Here is a 15,229-nt window from a genome sequence, read left to right as displayed (position 1 = left end):
TGCAAGTAGTTTTCAAGACATAACTATTCTGCAGTTTCTTTTAGGTCCTCTGAATTTGAATCCCACCAGCATGTATCGTGTCTGCCAGTCTCACTCCTTACACATACGGTCTCTCCCAGGGAATTGACTTGTTGCTTCCTCCTATTTCCTTTATTGCTGGCCCTTGGATGAGGGTCCAAGCATCTGCCCCAAGCAAGATCACCCAGGGGTTCCCAGATCACCACAAAAACCAAAGCAGAGACAATAAGAGCTCACTCTGATTTAAATATAAAATATTCATTTTCAACGATGCTTCAGTCATGCAATTTACAAATACAAATTAAGCAAGCCAGGTAAAACTCTCTCCCAAAGTCAAAAAAGACTAGACAAAATAGAGGAACATTCTCTCCTCACAAAAATCAGAAGAAATGTGAACTCATGCTTAACTCTTTGGTATAAAGTATATAAATCAAAATATCCAAATAAAACATGAAGAGAGGCCATTGTGACTAAGACTATTAACTAGAAATTATAAGCTCAGATCCAAAAGTCTAAGAGATAGTGGCTGATCAGTGTGTCTACTGAGACTGTCCATGATAACACAAAGTCAAAATTCCACAGTAAAAACCTACTCCAAGACCACGCTCCCCTCCCCGTCATGACACCCACCCTTCTTCCATTTCAGACAAAGGAAACCTTGTGTATGTCTGATGTTAGCTCTAATCAGCCTTAACAAAGAAGTCTGCAGTACCAGAGACTTGTAAATACCTTTTTTGGAAGCATTCCCTAGATTTTAGAAATGTAGCCTTCAAAAGGACCTTCAAAAGGTTAAAAACGGCTTTGAATCAAATTGGCAGGCTTACCTTCATTCTTCCAGTAGCTTTACAGCCAGCGGGTACTGAAGAAGGCATGTTTTTTCCATAAAAAATCTGGGATATCTCATGAAAGGCTTCGGAAAAGAATCCTAAATCTATAAGGACTTCTATCTTTAAAGAAAAGAAAAAAAAAAGAGATTCTAAATTAAACCATTTGTTTTACTTACAAAATTAAAATTTTAGAGAAAAATCATCAACTTGCCGAGATCCAAAATTTCTGCTTCATATTGGTAACGTGTTATAAGTCAATGTTTAGACAACACAGTGGTAGAGATGCATGCCTCTGTGTGTAAGCCAGTTCACATGTGCAGGGGACCAAGAAGCTAGTAAATCACATCAAGCGACTTTTCAAAACAATGGCCGTTCATGAGATGTGGCTTACTTTATCAGACGTAAACACATTTTAAAAAATAGGATAGACACAGAAGAGTTTTAAAAAATTGAATTCATCCTTTTGTTCCCATGGTCAAGTATGGTTTAAAAGAAAGACAAAACAAAAACACTCCTGATTTCTCTAACACTCTGAGGAATGTCAAACAAACCAGGAGATGAATTCCACAATGCATCAACTGTTCATTTTCTTATCCACAATGAATGGACACTGTCGATTTTACAGACATGTATTTAACAACATTAGTCAATTGGTAACTATATATTGTACATGGCTTATTTTGAATATAATCCAGCAAGACTTTCAATTAGGAAATTACAAGAAGAAATCAAATCATCAAATGCATGCGTTCATTCAGCATGTATATTGAGCTCCTCTTCTGCACCAAGCCCTCTTGGAGGTTACCTCCATTGGGATATACGGTTAGCTAAATTTAAGTGATACATGAAGATATACACAGTATGAAAAGAGATAAAAGGTACTGACAAAATACTATTTTTGAAACTGTGGTCAGGAGGGACTTCTCTGAGGAGAAAACCTTCAAGAGAAGATTTGGGAATGATATGATGGAGAGAGACGTGAAAACTGCTGAGGGGACCTTGACTACAAAGGTCACGTGGTGCCAGGAGCAATCCTGGGTTCTTGGTGTGTTCAGGGAACAGCTTGTGTGGCAGGAGCTTAGGGAGAGAGGAGAAGAGGGTTGGGAGGTAGGTGCGAATGGTGGCCTGTAGACCAGAGTGGAGACTTGGGATTTGATTCTCTGCATGATAAGTGATTGAAGAGTTTTGAACAGGGCAGGGCCTGTACCTCACTTATGTTTTGAAAACATCTAGTGACTTTACAGAGAACAGAGATGGGTAAATTGTGGAAGCAGGGAGTGAAGTACAAACTTGGATGAAGATGATATATATCTAAAACACAGAAAAAGAAAATCCAATTTATCCTCAACATTATACTCATCTTACTCTCTCTTTTCCTTTAACTACTATCTTAGGAATCTCAAGAGTGTACCAATTTTAAAGAAATAAAAAGAAGGTAAGTTAGAAGGAAACAGGATGTGACAATAACATAAAAATAAAACATAGGAAGTCAGGAGAATATTTTTAATGATGAAGAGAAAACAGCTTGTCTATTGAGTTGCATACTTTGGCTCTTGCCTAAGACACCTTGGGCTCTAATGTCCCTGGTGCCATATAATATCAAAGTAGGCATTAGGGAGTCACTGGAGCTCTTTGCCCCTTGGAGGAAACATTTCCCCGTATCTGTGTAAGGTTAGTCTCCTCTGGGCTTGACTGTGAGATTGCTGTACATGGCCACCTGTTCAGGCTACCTCTGGTTCAGTTATCAAACCAATCTGACCATATGAAAAAGCTGTGGTGATAATAATGGACATGTATTTTCAGAAACAACGAACACCGTGAACACAAACAAGCCAGATGGGAAAAAGAACCGCTCATAAATCAACCCTTCAGTCATACAAATACAGAACCATCAGTACCCTTCCCAGGAATGCCGGATATGTTGAGAGTAATAAATCTTTCAGGATGCTGGCAGTTCTAAAGTGAAGCCAGACCAGTTGATCATAAAGAGGTCTTAAAGCTTCCCCTGGAAGACACTAGTGCATCTGTAGAGACTTAACAGTGTGACCTACTGCTCTTTGATTTGTCAGAAAGCATCATTGTTTGCTATTTCCTGATTACGACTTTTCTCTCTTCCCACTCACTGACCCCAGTTTAGTTCGGGAAGGTCAGGCAAACTCTGCCTATGGGGCTATCATTCCTTCCTCTGTATGATGCATTAATTGCCCCTTTTCAGTGCTTCTGCCAACACCCTAGTTGCGTTTCCAGTCCTACTATGCTGATAAGATCCCACTCCCATCTCACTCTGTTCCTGACACGCCTACCAGATACATCTGATCACGTCCTTCTCCTGATCAAAACTGTGCCATGAATTCCCCCTCCCAACCCAAGGCTACAGAAGACAGTCCATAGTTCTTCACTGGCTTTTAAGCTACTTTAGTACAAAAGCAGTTGCCAAGGGCTAACAATCAATAAAAAATAGTCATTTAATCAAAAACTTTGCTCCAGGTTCTTTCAGTGCCTCTCTGGACTGCCTTCTGACATGTTACTAGTTGTCACTGCAACCCTTCAATGTTTCTTGCCTCCTGTGACATCAGCATAAAACTGTCACCCAATTCTGACACCACAACCTCCTCCTTTCTCTCACTGCTCAGCCTCCATATTACATCTCAGCTTGGAATTCAAGACTGGGCCCCTGGTCTCCTCCACATCACAGACCTCTGGTGTCCACATGTCATCTACTCCAAACTGCCTGCTCAAGAGCTCCACTCCAGTCTAACCCAACCACCTCTGCCCCCTAAACAAGTCAATACTTCCTCACTTCCACACCTTTCACACTACTGTCTGCTGAGAATGTTCCCTTCTTCCTCTCTCCTACTCAGTTCTATTTTTTTCAAGCTGAAATCTTACCTACTTGGTAAAACCTAGAGACCCAGAGCCATTTTTCCCTCTTTCAAACTCCTGGAAATAGTGTTCATCACACTCATTTGGAAATGATCAAGTGGGAGGTACACACATTATTCTCTTGTGTGTATGTCCCATCTCTCTTCCCTATTTTCACTTCTTTACAAAAGCAAAGACCATGGGTTACATTTCTTTGATTAGAGTTACTAACACGGTGCCTTTATATAGGAGATACTTGATAAATGTTGTTTCAAAGATAAAGCAATAAACATTTACCAAGTATCTTCTCGGTGAGTTCCCACCAAACACCAAGAAGAGTGTGGACAGTAGGCACTTGATATATGTCTAAAGATTTTAAATCCAATTCAACAATTAATTACTGAATATCAAGCATATAAATTTATTACTCAAGACACTATAGGGAACCAAAACATGCATAAGATACAGGCCTTAGCCTCGAGAATTTTGCAGTCTTGAAGAGAGCACTGTTTTAAAAACAGAGAAAAGTTGTATGCAGCTTTTTAAAAACTGTTATTAGAATTCAAAAGCCAGAGAACTGTTAAGAGTTCAGTAACTCGGAAAGGGTGAACCAGAATTCATGGCTGATTACAAATTATTTATTCCCAGGTTAAAATGTATTATCTTAAGAGCATCACAATTCCTATTAGGGAAGGTGTTATCTTTATTTAGAAATAGAATGCAATGGACAATTTGGGTCTGAAAACAAGGCCCACAGGCAGGGTCTTGATGGAGAGAGCAGTTCAAAGGGAAGTCTTATTTTCCCTTATTAGAAAATGTGAAGGATCAGGGAAGAAGGGTATTTCCAAAAAAGGAGAAGGAGGGCTAAGCTAGGGGAGTGTGGGAGCCCACTCACCCGCAACTGCAAGAGCCAACAAGGCACATCTTGTCGAAGTCCCACATTCAGTAATGCCCAGTTGGTAGGCTGAAGTCAGCTGCAGTGGGGGTATTTATACCATGGAAATTGGAAATGTTACAAATCAAGGCTTTTTTTTAGAGTGAGTTGTGAAATATTTACCAGCACACGGCTGACGAAGCCATGGGATAGGAGGCAAAAGAGTGGGATTATGGGCAAGAAATATTTTAAACTCAGAGATGCTAAATATTCTATTTTAAGTTGCTGGTTTTACCTCAACTAAAATTTCCTTATGTTCCCAATTTTCAGTAAAGTCCAATATAGAAATAAAGACCTTGGGTGGATGTAGTGTGTGTGTTTATGTGTGAGTGTGTGTGTGTGTGTAAAATATGGAATAGGGTTGAATTTCATATTAGAGATGAAGAAGTGCAGAACAGGGAGCAAATTTGCTGGCTGCTGAAAGGATCCATGTACAAAACAAATTCCACGACAGTGGGAGCCTGCGACCATGGGTGATCAGGAAAAGGGGCAGAGAAAACAAGATGCCTGATGTTCCCCACTCCACATGGGGTTCAAGCCAACTGCACACGAATCTTGAAGGCAGAGAGCCTCCTGACCTCTGGGTTACAGAATTAATTGTAATTTAGTGCCTGTGCGTTTTATCACCTCAACTGTCTGTGCAATAAAAAAAAAACCTCCTGTATACCATGATATACATAAAGATCCTTAGCAAAAAAACTCCCAGAAATTTTGGAAAATGACTCATTAGTCTCTATGAGGAAACCAATCTTTCAGAAATGGTGATTTCTAGGCTGAGTGGTGTCAGGTGAGTCTTGTTACCAGGGGTAGCTGTTCCTCACTTTACTGTGGCCCAAGAATAAAATGATCTAAGCCTTTCTACATGGCTCTTTCCCATACTTTATTAAAATGTTGGGCAAGTTTTTTTTAATATCAGTATAACACCATATATTATTATCAGCTTATGATGATAATAATAAAAAAGTAATTCACGACAATATCTTTAATAGTTCAAGAATATCAAATGTCTTAAAAAGCTTGAAACATACCTTGAGGATTCTTGCTTCTAGATTTCTGACTAGGTCTTGGCAAATTCCAGAAACAAAATATTGGTACAATGCAAGAAGAGGCAGAATCTACCAACAGAAAAACACTCTTTGTTTTGAAACGTATTTTATCAAGTTAATAACCTAATAATACAATTTAGCCAAATACTGATTTAAGAGATGTTATGCAAAACTGTGATCGATTTTTCCATATTAGAAGACTGTACTGTTTGGTATAAGTGAAATGATCTGCCTAACATGTGTTTCATAATTTTATCAGAATTTTAAAGTGCTATCAGTGACTTACAGTCCCAAGTAGATGCTACTTGATACCCAAAACCTAGGTTTCACATTTCCTTAAGCATGGAAAAATAAAAATCCAGTTAATCACCTTCCTTGAGAAAACATTATTTCAACATATACGTATGAATTACTGAGGCCTGTGGAAACATTCTAGCAAATGAGCTATCAAATAAATGCAAAATTTAAAGCAAAGGAACTCACATCCATGTCCCCTAATAGCTTCTACTTATTCGTCTCAATGTCAGCTATTTGTCTTCAACTGGAATATCTCCATCATCAAAAAATATTTACAACAGGCCTGTTATATGTCAGACACTGTTGAATGAGAAAAAAATCTAAGTCCTTGCCTTCATAGAGCATATATTCTACTGACTAAAATGCAAGCTTACTCTTATTCGTCTCAATGTCAGCTATTTGTCTTCAACTGGAATATCTCCATCATCAAAAAATATTTACAACAGGCCTGTTATATGTCAGACACTGTTGAATGAGAAAAAATATAAGTCCTTGCCTTCATAGAGCATATATTCTACTGATTAAAACGCAAGCTTACTCTTCATATAACATTTTTATTTTCCTAAAATTAACCCCAAGGTTCAAGTCTTCTTGAAGTCCCATGGATAGATGTGAAAGCTTACAGACTATCAATTTTTCAATTGACCAAACCAGTATCCAGCTAAAGGCAGGTGTTGAGGGACAGTTTTGCCTAGACTTCTGAACGCTCCTGATCTCAACTTAAAACTGAAGCTCAGTCCCTACAACTGGGTCCTGCTCCATCAAAGGCAGATGCAGCAAGAAAGGGGACTGGGATCCTTATTATTTAGCAAATTATTTCCCATGATCCCACAGCAATGGGTCCCCTAGTGAATTTTATATGTTACAGCTGTCTCCTTAGCCACTGGGCTCCTTCTGGAAGGTAGTGTAATAGAAAATGGAAACTGTTTACATCTTGCAAATTTAGCTAAGGAATCTCATTGTCAGTCAACTGGCGGCTGCTAAGAGCAACAGCTTTTAAAAAGGACTAAACTGGTCTTAAATGATTTCAAACATAACACAATACATTTTTCTACAGTGATGCTCTACAAACATAACACAATACTTTTTTCTGTAATTAATGCAGCACAAAATGAGTTGGCTATTACCTTTGAGATTGTTTCTTTTCTTTAGTGACAAATAAAAACATACCATTTTATTGCTGCCAATTGCTCAATTATTCAGAAAAATGTTCTCAATTTCTTAAGCTTCAGAGAAAAAAATCTCATTTCTTTTCCAGGGCAGGGATATGTATTATATATGAATATGACTAGGCAGCTAAAGGTTACCCAGGGGATAAAACTATTTTCTAAATCCAGAAATGAATCACCTTAACAAGAGAGGAGCACCATTTTGTTATTTTTTTCTAATAAACAATTTTTTGCCAAATCTGCCAACTGTTAAAAGCATGTATCAACCTCTTCACTTTAACACATGACATTATAATTTAACAACTAATATCAGGGGGCAATAAATCTTTTCAATATAAGGAGAGAGTGAATTTAGAACAAGAGAAAACAATATATGAGAAAAAAGAAAGTAAGTATGAAAATTATAGAGGAAAGGGAAAGCACAAAAAGAGAAAGAACATTTATTAACAAGCAAACACAGGGGGAAAAGAGATACAGAAGTAGAGGAAATAGCACAGAGGAAGAAAAAAGGACAAATAAGAAAAAGGAGGAAAATATAAAATAACCAACAGAACACCCTAATTTATGTTTAAAATGCAATCAACTTCAAATTTATGAGATACATACTGTGGCTTATTTCCCTAAAGGAAAAGAGAGTTGTATTGGGTTTTTTTTTTTAATTTCCTAGGATATTAAGAAGTGTCTGTCTTTAATTTCACAGTTAGGATCTGTTTTTCACTTAGATGTGCCCTTAACACAGAAAAGACAAGACACAAAGATAAGTTTATCTCAATAAAGAAATACTCCCAGAGTTTCGATATTGATATGACCTGCATGACTTAATGCAGTGAAGTTATAAGTGCACTAGATTCCTGTGTTTGAGACCAGTGCAACATTCTAGTCAATTTCACCAAATGTCTTTATAAAAAGGTAAAATAATAGAGTAAAATAAGAGAACAAAATCAAATAGGCATGGCTACTGTACCCAAAAGGCAATGCAAACAGTGATGTCAAAGAAAGAACATTAATTAATATATTTCATTTTGAAGTACAGATCTGAATCCCGAAAATAAAGTTTAAAAGTTAAATAAGAACTGACCAAAAGAACGTTAGTAAAACTTGAAAAGTATAAGGTAAGTGGGGTAAGATACCACAGTGAATTAAGATTTGTCGATTTTACAAATCACTTACTATTAGATTTTGCTTAGCAAAGTGCAGTTCGCGGATTACGTAATACAGACTTGCAACTACAGAGCAGATGTCAGCCCGGTATCTGTCCGAGAAGAGCTCGATGCCTGGAAGAAGCTGAGTGATTTCATACTGAGCATAGCAACGTTCAGCTTTAGGGTGTGCAAGTGTGGTTCTAAGCAAACCCTGTAAATGAAAAAGGTGAAATGAAGAGCTGGAACTTGCATCTGCAACAACGAGAGAGAACGATAAGTACACGTATTACTTCCCCAAGTGCTTTGCGTATGCCTAGCACACTGTATCCTGTAATAAATGATACTTATCAATATCCTCATGACCACAGGTTCCAAATGCTTTTACCACTCAAGATGGGCCTTTTAAATTCCATGGTAGTTGAATACTTATCATTTTAAGAAGAAATTATTAAGTTATCATTTGTTGAGGGTCAATTTTGTGTTGGGCACTCTTGGTAAATTCTTTGTAAATATTATCTCATTTAATCCTCACTTAACCTACCCCTAGAAGGAAGGATTATTATCTCACAAGTGATATAACTGAGGCTTAAACAATTATCTTCTCTGAGGTCACACAGCTAATGATGGCAAAAAGAAGATTCAAAGTCATGTCTATGTAACTCAAAAATCTATGTTCTTACGAAAAGCATGGTGGTCAAAATGTTTGGAAAATAGTGGTTTAAAAGTTTAACAGATCTATTATTTATTACAGGACTTCCCAGAGGTCTTAATAAGCTCATATGTGCTGTCACTCTTTAGGAGAACCATCTAGTATGAACTGTTTTCCAAATGTATTTGACTAGGGTTTTTTTGTTTCTTTTTGATAACTATATATTAACATCTTAGAAAAACCAGTATGTTTCCATGAAATACACTTTAAAGAATGCTAGTCTAGGCTATATAGCAATAGGTATGACATATATTAATTGATTTCTATACTGGAGGACCAAGACACTGTCAGAAGTTTCTGGCAGCCAAGCTAAAAGTTCTTAAGTCAACCCAGAGAAAGCTTGTTAAGAACATCAACCCCACCAGGGAGCATGTCTGACAAGTCTTTCAAGCTCAGGAACCAGTGTGTCTGAGGAGGGTCCTGTGAACTCCAGGCCCACCTGGGCAAATAACCTCCTCCTGCCTTGCTCTGCCCTGTTCAGTGTTGAAGGCTGGGCTTCCTTGGTTCCCAGAGTATATTCTAGTGCTCTTACTGGCACAAAATTTCTTCTCTGCATTCTAGTCTTTATGGCACTAACACTGACTGCTTGCCTAGTTCCTGTCAGACCCCCTCTCCCTAGGGACTGAAGATGATGAAATGATAAAGTACGATGAGTAAATGAAATCACATATGTCTTAAGAGGCAACTTAAATTACATATATAAAGCATTCAACATAGTGTCATATGGCATACACTCGGCAAATGTTAGTTCCCAAATGGGCATCGAAAATCTCCTTAACAAAATCTACCAGCCATTCCATGCTTTTACTTTTCATTTTGCACATTTTGATGTCATTTGGAATTTTTTTAAACACAAACATGCATTTCCCTTATTTTAAAATTAAAATAACTAAATAAGCCAGTTACGAAAGGACCAAGATTTTATGATTCCACTTATATGAGGTCCCTAGAGTAGTCAAATTCACAGACAGAAAGTAGAATGGTGGTTTCCAGGGGATGGGGGGAGAAGGGGAATGAGGAGTTATTGTTTAACGGGTAAGGAGTTTCAGTTTGCGAAGATATAAGATTTCTGGAGATCAACGGTGTTGACAGTTGCACCAACACGTAAATGTACTTAATGTCACTGAACTGTATACTTAAAAATGGTTAAGATAGTAAATTTTGTATTACGTGTATTTTACCACAATTTAAAAAATTTTTCATTAAAATTTTTAAAAATTAAAAAAAAAAAATCTATGTTCTTTCCACTATACCAACCTATAAGTAGAGGAAAGAAAAACGTATTTCAGAAGTCTAAATCGAGCAGAGGTAATTTTGAATTTTTATTGAATTAAGTAAAAAGTTGATTTGTTTAATTGACCAATATTTCTTAGGTAATTTATATGACCAACGTTGTACCAGACATTCAGAAACAAGATGAATACACAAAATCAAATTGTACATTTAGGAGTGCTTCTTATGTTATCTTAAACAATTAACATTTCTTGATGACAAATGCATCATAAAGTTATTTTAATGTATATATCTGGAACGAATTTTAATCAGATTGCTCCTTAAACTTATGATACCTAGTCTAAAATATTATGCAGTTGTTTAATTTTTAGTTTTACAAATTTTCTTTAAAATCATAAAAAGAAAGACAGGTTTTAAAAATAAATCCCATAGCTAATTTTAATTTTAAGTGTCATATTACAAAGAAATGATGTCCACATTTAAGCAAAAAATTGCTTACTTCTAAAACATAAACAGCATTATCTTCAGGAATGAGGAATATCAGAAGAAAGTAAAGGATGCAATAGAAGGAATCCAATTCGGATTATCATTCCCTTTGCATCCTTGCCTCTTCCACCTTTTCCCTTTGAAGCACAGGCCAGAAATGTATGGAACATAAGAAAATTGAAAAGTCTGGCCATATGCTCAGAGAAGCCTCTCTCAAAGATCTTATCTATCCAGATTTCATAAGCTATTAGACTCCTTAGAACAAGGGTGTCCCATCCTTCAAAGTAAACAGAACCTTCAGGAGATTGCAGAGGCCCCTGGCTATGTTCCCAAATCTTAGAATGTCTTGTATTTCAGATAAAAGCTCCTTTCTTCTTCAGTAAAGTCAAACCCAAATCCTAAGAACTGCAGACACTCTACTTATACAGTCTTCAACTTATTTTTTGCTTTCATTATATGGTATATTTTACATCACGCAATTGAGCAAAACTTTATTTAGAGATGAGGCAACTTAAGGCAACCCTTTAGACTCAGACTGGCTTCACTGCTCATTAGTAACATGACATTACGAAGGACAGGAGACTCAGTTTCCTTATCTGTAAAACTCCTCCTTCTGCAGCGAAAATGAAAAAAGTGACTCTGCTGAATATTATGTCACAGGGGTTCAGCCATCGAAGGAAAGATGGGCTTATGATATTTAATCAAGGTTCATGCTATTTCCCTACGTGCAAGTTTTATGAATATGCTAAACCACTGCTTTTTTTTTTTTTTTTACTGACTGCATGGTCCGGCTACTGTAGAAAGGTATACAGGAAGTGTTACCTGAAAGAGCAACCCGGACAAAAGGCAACAGTTGGTTCTCCTTTCAACGTCCAATGTCTGAATAAATCTAAGTATAAGAAAAAGAAATATTCATAGACAATGTTCCAAGACTATTTTTATATAAATACATCTCTAATACTCATAGATTTTCCAAAATTAAAATAGTCTTTGTGATTCTAAAAGTGCTACATACTCATATAAGATCTAGGACATAGAAAGATAGAAAAAAATAAAATGAAAAGTCACCTATAATCCTACCACCTAAACATGATTACTGGTAACATTTTGGCCACTTTCCTTCTAGATTTTCTTCTACATACAATTATACACATGCACACTCACAGTAAGACTAAAATTATGCAATACATATTATTTTATAAACAAATTTTCTATTCTTGGACATAATGAGTTACATCATTATTTTACAGATTTTAATATTTTTATCATATGCATGTACCATAATATTAAAATATTCATCTCCATTTTGGTTTTTTCCAATGCTGAAATAAACATTGTTGTACCTACATTTCTGAGCACTTGTCCTGTTAATTCCACTGGATAAATCCCTAGAAGTGGAATTTTGGGGAAAAGGAGGTGCACAATTTTAAAGTTTTTGATGAGTACAATTAAAAAATTTCCTCCCATAGATTGAAACAATGTGTGTCCTCACCAGCAGTATATTATGGATCCATCGATGACATTAAGTCTTTCCACCAAAGATTAAGGTAATATCTCTGTGTTTACTACTGTCTCATTTTATGTCCCTTAGTAGAGTTTGAGTTTTCTTTACATGGGTCTTGAAACTCAAATTTGCAACTGGAAACCACATTACCTTCTTCTAAATCTTATTTCAATAACACCAGTGGGCTTCACTATATTAATAACTTCGTCAGTCTGAGTTCAGCTTCTCTATGTGGTGCTTTACCTTCTGAGCAGTGGGGGGAGAAGTTTCTTCTCCTCAAGGAGTCCCCAAGAACAGCCAAAGCCCCTGGAGTATCACAGAGCCTGTGGAAGTCAGACTTCCAGCTGGGTAACCAGGAAGTGACTTTCTGTTGATTGAAAACCACTAAGTAAAAACTTCAGAGGCTCAGAGAAGCTGAGGTGTCCTCTGGCAGGAATGCTATAGCTGTTCTTTTCAAGCTGGGAACCTTCCTCAGCTTTTCTATTCTCTGCTGCCAAGCTCTACTAACTTATAAACTCAAACTTGCGTGGGGATCGTGTGTGCGTGTGTGTGTGTGTGTGTATGTGTGTGTAAGGAAGAGTTCCGTCCCAGGAGTGGTTAAAAAAAAAAAAAAAAATCAAACTTGACAGAGCTTTTAAAAAATCTTTAAATGTTTGATATTTTTAAAGTGATAATTTCATACTTCCCCTGTCCAAATGCTAATTTTCTGAAAACAGTGTGATTATTAACTAGGACAAGTTATTATTTTCTAAAATTTTCTCTACAGCTCAAAATACTATGCAGATTTTTGCCTACCACGCCCTAAAATGTAACTAGAAAGGTAAAGGAAACTTGTACCTCTACTCTCTTCATACTTCTTAAATTTCTCACATTAATCAAATATTTAAGATATCTGTGAGTGCTAACTAGGTATAAGGCGTTGTGATAGACTTTCACATATGTTACATGTGGCAGGTTGAATAATGGCCCCCCCCGCAAAGAAATCAACGTCCTAATCCCCCAAACCTATGCATATGTTACTCCACGTGGCAAAAAACAAACAAACAAAAAAAACCCCAAAACCAAAAAACTTTGCAGATGTGATTAAATTAAGGGCCTTGAGATAGGGAAGTTACCCTGAATTACTGGGTTCAATGTAATCACAATGGTCCTTATAAGAGAAAGGCAGGAGGGTCAGAGTCAGAGAAGATGTGAGGACAGAAACAGAGCTCAGAGAGAGAGAGAGAAAGATGACAGGCTCTTGGTCCTGAAGACAGAAGATGGAGCCATGAGCTGAGGAATGCAGGAGGCCTCTAGAAGCTGGAACATGCAAGAACAGATCGTCCCCTAGAGCCTCTGGAGGGAGCTCAGCCCTGCCAACACATTGATTTTAGGACTTCTGCCCTCCATAACTGTAAGACAATAAATTTGTATTGTTTTAGGGCACTAAATTTGTGGTAATTTGTTATACCACTAATAGGAAACTAATACAGTCTGTGTTATGGGCTAAATTATGTGACCCACTGCACCCCCGAAATTCATATGTTGAAGTCCTAACCCCTAGTGCCTCAGAAGGTGACTATACTTAGAAATAGGTCTTTAAAGAGGTAATCATGTTAAAACGAGGTCATTTAGGGTGGGCCCTAATCCAATATGATTGATGTCCTTATAAGAAGAGGAGATTAGGACACAGACATGCACAGAGGGAAGACCATGTGAGGACAGAGTGAGAAGACAGCCACCTACAAGCAGGGAGAGAAGACTCAGAAGAAACCAGCCCTGTCAACACCTTGATCTCGGATGTCAAGCCTCCAGAATTGTGAGACAATAAATTGCTCACAGATTGGTGCTCTGTTGCTAGTTTGTACTAGCAAACTAATACAGTATGTCATGTAATTCCTGTCACCACAGTTTACAGATGAGAACAAATGAGGCTCAGGCAGGATGAGTAACTTGCTGGGGGCCCTAAAGTTAGGCCCTAGTCAGCCTGCCTCTATGCTGTTATTCTTGCTCAAATACCAACTGTTCATCCACTCATTCATTCATTCAACAAGTAGTTATTGAATCCCATCTCCACGCCAGGCACTCGGGATACACTGGTGAACAGAACAAAGACCTATGCCAACGTGGTTCTCACATTCCAGGTGTGGCAGGTGTTAACAGGAAGAGGAGATGGCCATAAACAAGAAACAGTACAAATAGTAAATTGTATAAGCCTGTATGATATGGACATAGCTGCCCGAGAACCCAGTGTGTGTGAGGTGTGGCACCCTGCATGGCACGGGTGGGCAGCCCACAAAGGGAGGAGACAGCTACTACACAGACCACCCCATCGTCACACTCACTGTGCTATCTTCGCTGATATCACCGCTCCTTGCAAACATCCCCAAATGCCAGCTTTTGACAGAAACTCCTCACTGTAGTCTTTGGAACCTGGAGGTGAACAGCTGTCAGTGGCATTGGTGAGTGAGCTGCCAAACTCCTTCCATGTATGGAGCACGTCTTGTTTCCTGAATATGTCATCAAGAGCTTGACTCCAACATTTAAAAGCAGCCCTAAAACAGAAATGGAGCATGCAGCAGCATGTTTCCTGAGATCTGTGTTATTAAATCTATCTTCCAAAAGGGAAAGCAAATGCACTGAAGAAATATTTTAATTAAAATGTTAGAGAATGGATCTATACCATTTATTGCTCATAACCATTTCTCTCAGGTAGCATTTGATGAATAAAATGCAGCAATGGAATCTTATCAACAAACTAAAATTTATGAAAGGCAGTATTTTTCACAATAATTAAAAATTTTTTCAGCTGAACAAAGTTTCCCTTGTTTTACTGACTCCTAAAAACTACCTTTTCTTTTGTGCGAAGACAAGAAGACTTCCAAGTTCATGCAATGCCTGAACGTTAAGACTTCTTTCATTGCTGGCTTGAAGAACATCTGTATTTTTAATCAAGTGAAAGAACAAATGTCAGTCCCTGGGAAATATTTCCTATATATTTGCAAGAATATTTTAAATTGCCT

General features: G+C 37.5%; 1 protein-coding gene across 2 annotated transcripts in view; it reads right to left on the bottom strand.

The window, feature by feature from the left end:
- The window catches only part of CFAP54 (cilia and flagella associated protein 54), a 300,842-nt gene that overhangs the window by 116,391 nt on the left and 169,222 nt on the right, over window positions 1-15,229 (bottom strand). For both annotated transcript variants that reach the window (XM_059934750.1, XM_059934751.1), the window contains 6 exons: window positions 15,058-15,145; window positions 14,552-14,761; window positions 11,546-11,612; window positions 8,324-8,506; window positions 5,670-5,756; window positions 843-965 (listed from right to left, as the gene is read on the bottom strand). In XM_059934750.1, the coding sequence (XP_059790733.1) occupies window positions 843-965; window positions 5,670-5,756; window positions 8,324-8,506; window positions 11,546-11,612; window positions 14,552-14,761; window positions 15,058-15,145 (758 nt within the window). The remainder of the gene's footprint in view (window positions 1-842; window positions 966-5,669; window positions 5,757-8,323; window positions 8,507-11,545; window positions 11,613-14,551; window positions 14,762-15,057; window positions 15,146-15,229) is intronic.

Source organism: Balaenoptera ricei, chromosome 10 (genome assembly GCF_028023285.1).
Source record: "Balaenoptera ricei isolate mBalRic1 chromosome 10, mBalRic1.hap2, whole genome shotgun sequence".
NCBI lineage: Eukaryota > Metazoa > Chordata > Mammalia > Artiodactyla > Balaenopteridae > Balaenoptera > Balaenoptera ricei.
This window is presented reverse-complemented; position numbering and strand designations above follow the sequence as displayed.